The 15,246-nt window shown below is 34.2% G+C and overlaps 1 protein-coding gene across 1 annotated transcript in view; it reads left to right on the plus strand.

Moving 5' to 3' along the window:
• Positions 1–14,363, plus strand: part of LOC145295936 (beta-1,3-galactosyltransferase 1-like) — a 104,082-nt gene extending 89,719 nt beyond the window's left edge. Inside the window, exon 2 of the mRNA XM_080141817.1 lies at positions 13,133–14,363. Within this exon, the coding sequence (XP_079997943.1) occupies positions 13,257–14,294 (1,038 nt within the window). The 5' untranslated portion in view covers positions 13,133–13,256 and the 3' untranslated portion in view covers positions 14,295–14,363. The remainder of the gene's footprint in view (positions 1–13,132) is intronic.
• Positions 14,364–15,246: the final 883 nt, after the last annotated feature.

Here is a 15,246-nt window from a genome sequence, read left to right on the forward strand (position 1 = left end):
TGTGTGTGTGGACTGTTATTCTCACCTTTATAGTTCGGTCAACTAATCCTCTGGCCTTCTTCGGGTGGTAAACAAATAGTTATTGCATGGGATTTGATGACTACCAAAGAAAGCTAGAGGATGAGTTGGCCAAAACGTGATGAAACAACAACAACTATGAAGATGAGGATAACAGTCCGCAAAAAACTGAATGCACAAATTATTTTATTTCATTTATCATTTTCAATCCTTATATAATATTCATCATTCTGAATCACCTCATTAACCCTTTTCCTCGAATGGATTTTGCCTTGATAAGTGATAATTCATTAGTAAAAAAGAGGGCACTGTTGATTAATTTGGGTGATCGGACGTATCCGGTGTTTGAACAAACATCTCGTTCCACAACTCCTCACTTAGAATGCTCCTCCCTATAAATCTAGTCCTTAATCCGTAGAAGTCTCTAAACTCAGATGAACAAAACTAAATACGTGAAATAATCTTCATAGTCACAAACATTCTGACAGAATATTTCCCTTACAATGAAGACGTTTTATAATGATGCTGCATTCAACCCCAACAACATAAAAATGATTCGGATTACATCCGGCAAGAGAACTAAATAATTCAATCTAAATATGCCAGCGATACTCACCCTATGCAGGCTGAGCCGCACTCTCTGAAGAGAGAACTTTCTAGAAAATATCACATTAACAAGCGATCCCCAGTCGCATGTCAGGAGAGATGACGTGGTTAAGTTTTTGCAGTTCTTGCAGGAAGGTATCGATGTTCTTCTACATATAGCGCCTGGTATTTACAATTGGTCACTCATCTGGTACTGATCATGTTCAATCTTGCTTAACTTACATGAGTTTACTTTCTTGGTAACGCTTACTTCCGTTATCTTGTCTTCTTGTTCTTACATTGCATGAACGATGACAAAAGGGGGATAATTGCTGCTTTTGGGGGTTGGAATCTAACCATATAATGTCATCTATTGTTCTCTAATTTTAGTTTGAGACCATGAAGTAGTTTTTTTTTTTTTTTCGCTCTTTACATCAACCGGCGTTATGCCTTGCTGGAGATTTCGCTTAAAAAAAAATGATGATCAAACAAGACCGATGTGTCAGCGTAATTATACCGTAAATAATCTAAATATGACCTGAAAGTGAATTACAAATATACATCTAAGCGTATTCAGGTCAGTGCTTCCATTCATAAGAGATAATGCTGGAATTCTATTTAATTTTCTACGGGATATCAGGGGATATGGCGCATTTTTCTACGATGTGTCAGAATGGTGCGTTTTGTTTTGAGTTTCGTCTTCGCATATCTATGAAAGGTTGTGTCAGTTATTTGCTCTGTCACGCTTCAGTTCGAAATAGCATTTCAATTATTAAACCCAAATCTTGAATTATCGTATCCTTTTTTGTTTTATTTTTAAGGAAGGGGTTAATAAAGATGGATAGATTGTCGGTTTAATAATGGAGAATATTCGCGAGATTACTTATGTAGACAGATTATGACAAGTACGTGTTGATATTGGATTCGAAGAGAATACTGTTGTAGTCTGAAAGAAAGTAGTTTTGTGGTAATACATTTGGCACAAGGGAAATTATTTAAAAGATATGAATGGCATCATAATCAAACATACACTATGCTCCCTCGCCATAAATTGAGTTTTGAAAGAAGGTTTTGAAATATTTGAAATAGTAAACTGAACTGAACATTAAAACGTCATAATAGCTTCCAGCTTCAGATATTAATATAATAGTATAGTTTCGGCTGAAAAAATTGGTTAAGGTACTCAAATTTACTAATTTATTTTAACATAACTAAATATCTCTATTTTTATCTAAACAATTATATATGAAAGGAACTTTCTGTGTGGGTTTACTTGTGTGTGAGAGAGAGAAAGAGAGTTCCCTATGTACCCAGAAACAGCTGGGACGACTTTTTTAATTTTACACGAAGTTACTTGATGAGTATGGGAATGCAACAGAACGCTCAGAACCATACACTATCTATGATAGCTGCAACAAACTTCGATCCAGGAAAGGTGTGCACAGTCATGGGAAACGTTGATATTCGTCAACGCATAAATTTGACGTGCAGAATCCCATTGTCTACTGACAAATACGGATGCTAACAATTGCTTTTGCAATATGAAATATTTCAACACGAGATTAAAGTCAGTCTGGATAGGGTTGATGGAAAGAGACATTGTTTACCTCAGAACATGGTGAGACGGCACACATCTGAATACTTTTCCATCAGTAATATCGTCACATCTGCTATCGACCCTGAATCTATTGCTAGGCACGCTAAGAAATGAGAGATAAATGATAAGCTCAGCCGAAGAAATTTTTCCCTCAGTCTCAAGAGTCTACGTCATCCTTGAAATGATTTTTCCCTGATGACTGTGATGTATTGTTTGTTCTAAGAGGTCCACTTCCCAAGGTCGTTATCTCTCGTCTTTCAGGTGGCGCAAGTTAATTACTTATTACCTGAGGCGGCTCTACCGAGGAAGATCGACGGAGATACACGGGTAATTTTAATAGGCAAGAGTGCTTTTGTTTCAGAATCGCTAGTTTACTCTCTCAACTTTCCGAACTTATGTCACATCTTTTTCCCATGAGAAAGAAGTAAATTCTAGCTTTGAAAAATGGATTTATCACACACACACACACACACACACACACCAAAAAGATTTTAGGCATTCTAGGCTTGAAGATAATCGGGGTTTTTTTTCTGCTAAGACCCGAAGTGGTGGAGAGAGAGAGAAGGAAAGAGAGAGAAAAAGTCTGACAAAGGATCTTTCTCGCCATAGTCAAGGAAAATCGCTTCTCCAGAAAAAGAACTATTTAAATTTATTGTTTATTATTTTAGTTTTTTCCTTGATGTGGATTATAAGAACATTTTAGATGCAGAAATTAAATGAGTTGAATGATGAATATTAGGTAATAATTGAAAATCTTCACAGAGTATCTACAGCAATAGAAAACAATACCCCATGTTCACATAGATGAACGTAGAGTAAAAAAAAATGGAAATCAAAATGTTGCGTGAAAAACAAAATACAAGGTATCCGAAACAACAGTCAGATCACAAATCTAGTGACCTTGTAAACCCTGACCTAGAAAATATCTTTGAGCACAAACATGAAAAAAAACTATTCACTCCAACTTGAAAAGAAGCCGCTAATAAACACCTTAATAGTCCTTATATAACAACCCGTACAAACGTGTAAGTACTCGTAAATACATGCCATATTAAACCAGACCGCTTATAACATATTTTAGACATTCTCAATGATGAAACAAAATATAAAAACTTCCCCATGACTCAGAAAACGTAACGTAACACAATTATAACTGTTAACAACGTTGAAGTCACATTACAAAACCATATAAAGATAATATGAAAAATAAAAATAAGCAAGCTAGCAAAACCCTTTTAAACGTAAAATTTTACAAATGTCTATTTAAGTAGATCACATAGCAAAGTCAGTAAGCAATATGATTCAACACGGACAAAACTCGTTTAGCTACAACCACAACAAAAAACTTTCCTTTATCTATCTATCTATCTATCTGTATGTCTGTATGTCTGTCTGTCTCTTTCTCTCTATGTGTACTAAAAAGACGGACGAAGCTTACATGAGCTGAGTTTCTTTCCTACAACATTCTATCTTTGGAATAACATTCAACGAGACTGCTTCCCAATCAACGACAATCTGGTCGTCTTCAAGTCTAATGTAAAAAAATACTTATTTAGCTGTTTAAATAATCAAGTTCCCTTAAGTAATCTCCTGCTCCTTCCATTCATTATTTCAAATCTTCACATGGTGGCACTTGTCCAACTGACGATTTCTTTAACCTTAATTCTTGTGTGGCGTTGATGACCAATTAGAAAAAAAATCTAACAAATATGTATTATTAATGAAGTTTTGGGTGAAAAGTCGAAAGCGTACCATTACTTCTATTGATAGTGATTTGGTATCTGTCTGTCTGAAGTTAACTTAATCTTACTAATATTTTTAATGCTCAAATGAGATGTAGTATTTGTTCTATTGTCATAAAACCATACGCATAGGCATTATTTCCTCCTTTGAGAGGAAGTGTAGTATCTATTCTCCTGTCATGAGATCATCCTTCTTCTTTGTCTTTTTGAGTTTAGTATAGTATCTGTCTTGTTATGAAATCATCATCCCAGGCATTACTTCTCAATCAGGGGAAAGAAGTAATATAGTATATGTTCGTTTGTCATGATATCATTCTTTCAGCCTTTACCTTTTTCTTTGAGGCAAGTGTAATATATGTTCGTTCACTATATATGCTACAGTAAATGCGATGGACAAAATGTAATTACTTAAGAGAACGGCTCGTATAAATGTTACGTATAAAATCTACTAACCACTTTATACAAATAGATTCAGCTACATACAATAACTGTATAATGGAACCCTTCAACATTGAAACCCCATTTATTAATGCTCTAGTCAATAGTACAACGAAAATAACGGGACCTGTGGAAATTCCACAACTGTATTCTTTATTTTTTTATCGCTGCTTTGCTTAAATTATTTCTATTCTATGGATATCCGGCGCCAATGCACACCTCACTATCTTTTGCACTATTTTGTTCAAACAGAAACATAAATATGTAAGTACTCTGCTTAATTTAATTTCAGGATATATATGCTCATGGTAGGACCATTTCCAAACTCCTACATATCTATGTAGAAATTTCAAACATATTTCCATTCTATTGACGTCCGGCGCGAATGCAAACCATACAATACTATCTTTGAACAGAACGAAACTATATCTTGTTGCTAGCTTTTTGTAGCATTTTTCCATTCTACGGATGCCATGCGTATACAAAGAACGCACGATATTATTGCACCACCTGCGGACAGAACTAATACTTAACTTGAATTGTAGCCTGAAAGCCAAGAAATTAGTTTAGTTTAGCGTTTGATACATTAGCTACACCAGATGAAATTTTTAAAAATACTTTTTAATTGCATTGCATCATCGGAAATTAGGATATCCTATTAAAAAAGTGGTGGTAGCTGACAACGTACGTACAAACATGAAAGTATCATATTATTGTATGAGTCGACTTGCCCATAACCCACTACTTATTCACCTACCATGTCTCTGAACCACCAGGGATTACTATAAATTTCGACCAGCATTAAATGTAATTCAATTACTTTTCTTTGGTGGAAATAGAATGATATTTACGGTTGGATTTGTCCATGAAGCCTGGTTAAATTTAAACAAAATAAGATATAATCTTAACATCTAACAGGAATACGAGCAGCAGAATCAGTATAAATAAATTGATGTTGCACTACACACTGACCCATCTGTTGGCCGACCAATAAACTAATCTAGGACAGAAAAAATAGTTTCCTCACCTGATGTGTGCATTAAAAGAAGTACCTGTCCTTCTGTTGCCGGAAAATCGATTCTGCAGGTGTACCTCAATTTGTAGAACGTTTGCATTTTATGAATCCAGTTAACTCTGTTTTATTAGTGATTTGTTTGTAAAAATATAAATTCACACCAACCGAAAAAATAATTAAAAGAGTCATTATATGCTATAAAAGTGAGAATGTGTGTGTGTGTCTGTGTCTGTGTGTGTGTGTGTGTGTGTGTGTGTGATGACAATTCTCAATCTATATACTCAACAGATTTTTGATTTACAGACTTGAAATTTTGTATATAGGTATTTCAGATACGTGGAAAAACTTTTTAATGGATTTTCATCCGATAAAAAGAACTTCTAAGGGGTAAAAATTGATAAATTGGTTCGTGGAAGTTGTCGAATTATTCTCTGCTGTTTCATGATTGCGAGTCCGTGAATGGTTCACATTACATATTTCTTATGTTAAGCATGAGTCAGTTTGAAAACACTTTTTAAAAGACGTGTCACGCTGGCCGAATGGTTATCGCACTGTTTAGGTGTTGGTTTCGATCTTAACTTGAGTATTTTTTTACTTGCAATAAGTGGACTGTTTAGCAAAAATTCATAATACTTACTTGTACTTGATTGAGTTTTTGTATGAATTAAAATATATAATATTTATGCGTATTTTATGACCGGGCAATGCCGGGCGGCCTGCTAGTATTCGATAAAGAACTCATAATTATAACACAAACTCTTATTCAGAATGATTTCCTCAATGAGTTAGTGGATCAACGAATGTAACCGTATCTCCAAACGAAAACTTCAAATAATTGTTCTCAACCTATTTATTTTAAAAGAACACGATCATGTGAGAAAATAGCTTCCGGAATTAAATTGAACGATAATAAGTCAAGCGGACATTTTACCCGCTACCATTTTGGGACGGTTTGATTGACGAACTTTTTCATCATTTCCGGTATTTTCTCATCTAAGTAGATGTTCTATCTGTGAAATATTAGCATTTTGAAACTGGATGAGAATCGCAGGCAGTAAAATTTTTTCCATTTTTTTTCTTTGCTATATTCTATCTACTAGCTAAATACCCGTACTAAAAATTATATTAAAGTACACAAAAATGTAACAATTTAGGAAAGGTACTCTAGCGATTATATAAACTGCAAAAAAAAGATAAACGTCTAGTATTCAATTTGTAATTGCCATACGGAAACAAATATATAAGTATATTGTAGTCTACATTTCACTGTAGTTACTGTTGATTTTATGATGGAATTATTTTATATAATGACATGAATCAAAGTTTAATATGCAAAACTCAAGTATCATAATTCAATTGTGCTCTAAGCAGAAACATTCATTTCGAACGAGCACTTGTCTCATAAAAAAAACTTACTGTTGATTTATACGCTGAGCCCTTCTGCTTGTGCGGTAATGAAACTTCTCAAATGCACGTTAGGCTGTATAAAAGTGTTAAATTGGATTATTCCTCTTTAGTGGGATTTTTCTAGTATGCATTTTCGATACTTATCGGAGGTATTCCGATACAGAACCTATTTGAGAACACTCCCATGCATGTGTATATTTCTGTGAAATTTTAAAAAGATTGGCCCAGCGGTTTCGGAGTTTATAGGGAACTACCTCACACACACATACGCAGAGAAACCGCCTTTTATATATAACTAGAGATGTGTCGCTTTAATCAGTGCTTTGCCTGGTATTTTTGTATATAAGATATTAAAACCATATGTTGCTATGAATTTAGATTTTTTCAAGAATCTATGCAATCTAATTTTTCTTTTTCTCGATATGAATTATTTAATACACTGCTGGAAAATGGTGGAATTATTCTACCGTTCCAGTAGATATCTCACTGCTGATGCAATTCTCTACCTGCATAAGAGCCAAGTACATCGAAGGATGGAGTACTGTTGCCACATCTAAGAAGAAGTTGCTAAAAAGACCTTATCCTACCTTGACAGAGTTCAAAATAGAATTCATAGCCTAGTGGGTGATACCCTTTTCTCTTCATTGCAACCTCTTTCAACAACAGAAGAGACGTTGCGAGCCTTTCTTTGTTTTATCGTTATTTTCATGTCAAGTGCTCGTCTGCTTGTCCAATCTATGGTCCCTCCAGGCCTGACTTTCATGAAAAACACTCGTTTGGTTGAAACCACTATACATGATTTCCCCCACCCTTTTTCTGTACCTAAACCTAAACGTAGATTCCATGAACAAAACTTTTTTTCTTGGAACTGCACTCCTATGGAACTCTGTTCTGGTTTCCGACTTTCCAACTGAGTACAATATGGTCGTCTTCAAAATCGATGTGAACAAGTTCTTAATGAGCCGGGGTTTTTTTTTGGGGGGGGGGGGTTGTTTGTTTGTTTGTTTGTTTTTTGGTAGAAATTATTTATTTGCTTAATAATTAACTAGCAGAACCCGTAGATATTCTACCGTAATTGAAAATTTTTAAAACACATTAACATAAACAAACAAAAAATTTAAGACAATTTTTAGTAAATTCTTACTTCTAACCATAAGCGTTGTATATAGCATCTTTTACAATAAAAATTATATTTTGCTACTTTATTAATAAGAACTGTTACAACCTTATTTTACATTATTTGCGAATTTTTAAGGAATGTAATCGTTTTTATGATGTTTAAATCTTTATAAGCGTTCAACCTATTTAATGTATCTTCCATGCGTCAAATGAAGACCGTAATAATTTATGTTTTGCCATGTAGAACTGTCAAGTGCTTTACTTAATTCCTTAACACATTTAAGATATTTGGGTTCACCATAGTGTGCAAGTTACTAAGGACTTCATAATTTAGAATTTTTAACGATTTCTAAATTACCTGTAATTATATGTCCTATCGCATTATTCGCAAAAGGAGAGGATTTACATTCTAGAATCTCTCTCTCTCTCTCTCTCTCTCTCTCTCTCTCTCTCTCTCTCTCTCTCTCTCTCTCTCTCTCTCTCTCTCTCTCTCTCTCTCTCTCTTGCAATTGAAATTCTTTTTTGGTCTGGTGAAGTATTGTCCCCGAATTGAGACTCCACTAAAACATGCTTGCACATATGTAACAAATAATGTTTATATAATAAACATACTATATACCAACTCTGTCCTGCATTGAGCACTCTTTAATAATCATGCGAGTTTTATTGGATTTACATCTAGGAAACAAATCGATACAACCAGTATATATATATATATATATATATACATATATATATATATATATATATATATATATATATATATATATATATATATATATATATATATATATATATATACAGTAGCGTCCAAAAGTTAAGGAACGATCGATCATTTTTTTAATGGCTTCTAACTTTATCTATGAAAAAGAAAAAAAAAATTTTGGTGAATTTTCCAATGTTTAATAATGGTAGTTAAAGAAAAAAAATATTTAATTTTTGATTTTAATACATATTAGTTTTTTTACATATAAATAAATTTAATTAAATTACAGGCGTCCAAAAGTTAAGGAACGAGGGAAATTCATTATGAAAAAATAAAGAATCCTTTCAGTATTTAGTGAAAAGCCCCTTGTTTTCAATCACACTATGGCATCTTTTGCTGCAAGACAGAACCAATCGTTCACATGTTATAGGTGAAATATTATTCTATGATGTTTTTATACATTCCCATAAATCATCAAGATTTTGGGGGGTTTTCTGTGATCTTATCACCAATAATTTTCCAAACATTTTCAATTGGATTCAGGTCTGGGCTCTGAGCTAGCCAATCCATAACGCAAATATTGGATCTATTTAGCTCTTCTAAAACTATTTTTGCTTTATGGCACGGTGCGTTGTCTTGCATAAAGATATTAGAATTAGAAAGATTAGGTACCACATTTTCTCTAATCAATTCTCTGTACATTCGGGCATTAACTTTTCCATGAATTCTCACAAGGGGGTCAGTTCCTTTTGAAGATATCATGCCCCATACCATTATACTGTCGCCTCTAAGTTTTACTGTACTTTTAACGCACTTAGGGGACAGTCTTTCTCAATTTTTTCTTCTGACATGTAGTCTTTTGTCTGATCCGAAAAGATTAAATTTAGATTCATCAGTAAAATGAACCTTTTCCCATTTTTTTTCTTTGCGTTATGGATTGACCAGCTCAGAGCCCAGACCTGAATCCAATTGAAAATGTTTGGAAAATTATTGGTGATAAGATCACAGAACCCCCCCCCCCAAAAAAAAAATCTTGATGATTTATGGGAATGCATAAAAACATCCTAGAATAACATTTCACCTATAACATGTGAACGATTGGTTCTGTCTTGCAGCAAAAGATGCCATAGTGTGATTGAAAACAAGGGGCTTTTCACTATTTTTTCATAATGAATTTCCCTCGTTCCTTAACTTTTGGGCGCCTGTAATTGAATAAAATTTAATAAAAACACTCTCGCAAGCAGAATTCCACCATGCGATCAAGAAAAAGAAAGAAAAACATTGATAAGGATGTTTATGTTTGTTTCTTTTTCTTTTTCATAGATAAAGTTAGAAGCCATTAAAAAAAAAATGATCGATCGTTCCTTAACTTTTGGACGCTACTGTATATATATATGGAAAGAAAATATTTTTTCTTCTTTACCTGCATTTGAAGCGTTGTGTGTTAGTTGAAAATTGAAAATAATTACGTATATAAATGAATACGTGTTGAAAGCTAAAAACAACGCATTTTTATATATAAACAAATTTATTTGCTTGTATCAGATATATTCCGATGCTAAACATCCTTATCAATGTTTTCTTTTTCTTTTTCTTGACCGCATGGTGGAATTCTGCTTGCGAGAGTGTTGTTAGTAGTCTGTGAGTCTTGGTAACGGCTCCATATTTAAAAATAAAAAAAATAAAAAACAGTCATCAGCAAGGGTGTCGCGCTAACCGCGCAAAATTGAAATAAGGAAAGAAAATATTTTTTTATTCTTCACCAGCACTTGAAACGTTGTGTGTTAGTTGACAATTGAAAATAATTACGTATATAAATCGATACGTTTATCGAGCCATTACCAAGACTCTTCATTGGTAGGGATGTGTAGCATCGAAATATATCTGATATAAGCAAATAAATTTGTTTATATATAAAAAAAACGTTGATTTAGCTTTCAAAACGTATCCATACACACACACACACACACACACACACACACACACACACATATATATATATATATATATATATATATATATATATATATATATATATATATATATATATATATATACTAAGTGAACTTGCCCATCTATCTGTCTGTCTGTCTAAGGAACTGTCTCTAACAAAACCCTTCGTTAATTTTTGGTCTACTTAATTAGAATTTGATATATAAGAAATTTGGACCTGTGGAACAAATTCGATTTGATTTTAGCCGGTGAAATAGCTGCTATGGGGTGAAAATTGAAAAAGAAATTGCAAATTTGTAGTCGTATATTTTGCAAAACGTAAAAATACACTTGGAAGTGATCGTATATCGTAGATTGTAAGTGTAGATTTTTCTAAATATATTTTTCTAATGTTTTCCTTGTAACTAATTGAAAACTGTGAGGAGAGATTTGTTTTTCTTTTAAAATAAATCTTATTTGTATTTGGTCGCTCTTAGCGTCATTTCAAATTTTCATAAACGATTAAAAAGAATCAAGGAGTGATATGCAAAATATGAAAACGGTTAAAGAACAGAATAATTAACAAAGCCCGTCCGATGTTAAAGATAAGTTTCTACATAATAATGTTACTGTTTAGAAAGCCATTCTTAACATAATAACTGGTCTCGGTTAACTATTTTCTACCTTCCCTCTATGAAGAAATGTTTATGTTTTATATTGCAATTATAAAGATTTTGTCGGTTTTTTAGATTGATTTGCGTTACTGTAAAAGAAAATAAAACAAGATACACATAATAATAATAATAATAATAATAATAATAATAATAATAATAATAATAATAATAATAATAATAATAATAATAAAGACAGGATGTCGTGATAATTAACAAGAAAGAAAAGTTCTGCCAAATCGTAGACTTTGTTCTTCCAGCTGACCACAGGGTGAATATCAGAGAAAAGAAGAACCGAAGCAAATGCAAAGAGCTAGCCAGTGAGCTGAAAGGGATATGGGTGATGGAGAAAATCAAGATCATACCTATAATAGTAGGAGCACTAGGAACAATTCCGAAAAACTTTGAAAAAGGAATGAAAGAATTGGAATCAGAGGAATGACAGGAAAGATACTACGAATAACATTAATGAAAACAGATGAAATATTAAGGAAACTCCTTGAATGCTGAAACTAATACACATGAGCCATATGAGCAGGCCTGACAAACTGCTGCAGAAGCAAAAGATGAAGCATGATATGGAAACAACAACAGTGACGCTGTATATCTATAAGTCCGCTATCCCATCCCGCCTACTGCCTCATCAACTCCCAAGAGTGATGTCAAATAGTCGAGAAGTGTTAAGAAGGATGGAAAGACCGAGGAGAGAGCGCTGACCAGATGCTCCACTGGACAGGTGCGAAGAGAACTGGGAACTTGGAAAGGTTTATTGCCACGCTAATACCAGTGGAGACAAATGACTGCTGCCAGCGAGAAATCAATTATAAGCAACCGTTGCGATAATGCAAATTCATTTGCAAATCTTATCAAAGTAGTGGAGAATACTGGAAATCTGAGGAGACTTGTTGTCACTCAGCTTCCAGGAAACGCCACAGGTTGGTTTCAAGGAGTGATCTTTGATGGCCTGTGTGAAAGCTCCTTGTACGCCAATAACAAGAACCATAATATGAATCATCATAATAATAATAATAATAATAATAATAATAATAATAATAATAATAATAATAACAGTAGTAAATAGGTTAAGACCTTTAGCTAAATCAATTCCCCAAAATGAGATTCTACTCTTTTTTAGATAATTATATGGCGTAAACAAAAAGAGCAATTATTTTAGAATTTCAAATAAATAAAGCAGTTTCGCACATAAAACGATAATCATTTTCGACCCATTTTAATCTGTTAATCTTGTCGGATCGCTCAAAATCCGAAATAAAATACTGGTAAAACATAAGAATTTCGCTCAGTTTCTACCAGGGTTTGTTTAATTTTCGATTATGGGAGATTATAAAGGATTTCTGCAAAGGGTTTATAGACATAGAGTGATTGAGCTAAAACGTTTTAAAATAAGTTTAAACACAAATATATTTACTCAACGTAGGTAGAAGAGTCTTGCCTTTGGTAACATTTATTTGTTGCATATGTGTTTTTCATCTTTTGTTGTTGTTGTTGTTGTTGTTGTTGTTGTTGTTGTTGTTGTGTTAGTTAGAGTAACAAATGTCCGAATCTCGTTCTTTTTTTGTGGTGGGGGGTCTAAGTTTACTTGTACATATAATTTCGGTTTTAATTCGGAAAAATCGGATTTTTTTAATGTATTTTATACAAGATACTGGTGCAAAAACTTAAGTACCTTTGGTACCAGAAAAGAATTTAAATAAGAGGAAGGAAATCTTGCCATGCATATTCAAATACCCAATATATATTCTTGAGAGTTTTTCAACCTTAACATCTTTTCCCCCTTTTATGTTTTATATATATCCATAAGTTTGGGTGTGTGAAATATATTTTGTTATTCATTTTCTCCATTACTGTTATTAATATTTTTCTTTTATTTTGCTTCTTCAGATAATCGATAGACTCTATTTGCCGAATGACATCGGAACTTAAGGTGAACTCCGAAGAATGTATTCCTGCTCATAAACGTCACTTCCGACTTTGACGTCACCCACATGTCTCTGCTCACACTACGATGATCACATTAAAGAAGGTGAAGCAAGTCATCTTCCCGTTGCTCCTCTGCGCCATCATCCTTCCAATCGTCTTCCTTAGCCGACACAATTCAATCCTACTCGATAACCGGTTTCGGAACAGATGTGAACCTGTCAAGTGGAAATACCGATCCAGTTTCCGGGCTTACCCCGGCAATATTTTCCGATGGAATCTCACCGACCTTTTCCTGCGGGAGATTCCATCGCCGGACTGCTGCCTCCAATGCATCGTCATCATACTCATCATTTCGGCACCGGAGAATATCGAAAAACGTAACGCCATCCGCGACACCTGGTGTCTTCAGCACAGCTATTACCAGGACGTTATCGGCCGGAAATGGCAGTGTGTGTTTCTCATCGGGCAAGCACGAAACTCTGTCTTCATGGCTCGCGTCAAGCGAGAGATGCGCCAACACAGAGACATTCTTCTCGGTAGCTATCGGGACACCTATCGTAACTTAACCTTAAAAGTATTCCATGGATTTTACTGGGCCGACGCGCAATGCAAACCAGACTTTGTTTTAAAAACGGACGACGACTGTTTCGTCAATACTAAACTTCTCTACTTGATGCTCTCGAACTACACCGTCCAGAAATCCGACTTGTACGTTGGTAATGTTTACCTGAATGTAGCGAAACGCGTGGTAGTACGCAACAGCGAAAGCAAATGGGCTTTAAAACGAACGGACTACGAGGAGCGTTACTACCCAGCCTATGCTAGCGGCATGGGTTACATCATTTCTGGAGACGTTCTCTCCAGTATTATTGAGCTGAGCAGATACTACCGGCCACTGCCGAACGAGGATGCGTTCGTGGGGATACTAGTGCACCATCTGGGTGTAAAACCTGTCAAAAGCCAACGGTTTTCTTTCATAGCCTCAGGGTGGACGGTATGCAACTATCTGTATTTGATAGTGATTCATAACATTACTGCTACGTTGCAGCGGACGCTTCAAAATAAAACCAGCCTTGCACCAAATCTATGCAAGGGTAATACAATGGTGACTACTTGGAGTTGAAACCGGACAGCAACGTAAACCACTAAATAAATCACATAATAAATGATCTACGGGTTCAAATCTTGCAAAGAGCGATTCACTCGTTTTTATTTTTATTGTTTTCGTTTTTAGTTGTGCGTTTGTTAAAATTGAATGGTTGGAATCACATCATTAAAATATGCATTAAAGAAACAGAACAGCAGCAATTGAATACAGGATGTGTTTTTAGAGGCGGCGAACTTTAAATTGATAAATCTATTTACTTTAATTACAGATTTGGAAACAATCGGTTTTGAGTCCAGCTTGAATTGGAAATTCATTATGTAGTTTCATCAAAACTAAACCACATGCCATACATGATCAATTTACTGAGATAAATATTTGATGAACAAATACTTTCACGAAATGAACCTGTCAACTAGCCACCTTATGCGAGTTAACCCAATTCGATTATTTTCTTTGGGGATATATATCTATATAAGACCATATATGCGCGAGCAACGGAGGTCATATGCCCAACATTATATTTAAATTATAAATGCTAAAAATTAATCTTTGGAATAAATTACATATTTTATGATAAAAATATTTTTTCTGTGATTTGTGTTACTTTAAAGTTCACCGCCTCTAATAAAAACAACCTTTATATATATATATATATATATATATATATATATATAGAGAGAGAGAGAGAGAGAGAGAGAGAGACAGACAGACAGACAGACAGACGGAGAGAGCAAAGTATAAAAGTATAAAATATATTTATGGCAATTAAGCTACACAGATAATTTCAGGTTTAATTTTCACAGTAAATCGTACGATTCAGTGTTTAGTTAAGTTACATGTTTAGCCTAATGGCTCTCTGCGGGATGGTTCGCGGACGACTTTGCGTTGCTTAATTATCAAATATATATTTTCATACCTTGCTACTAAGCTTCGCTCACGTATTGTGTCCTGTTGAAGTAAATACTGA

Source organism: Euprymna scolopes, chromosome 16 (genome assembly GCF_053919585.1).
Source record: "Euprymna scolopes isolate OS-2025 chromosome 16, ASM5391958v1, whole genome shotgun sequence".
Classification (NCBI taxonomy): domain Eukaryota; kingdom Metazoa; phylum Mollusca; class Cephalopoda; order Sepiida; family Sepiolidae; genus Euprymna; species Euprymna scolopes.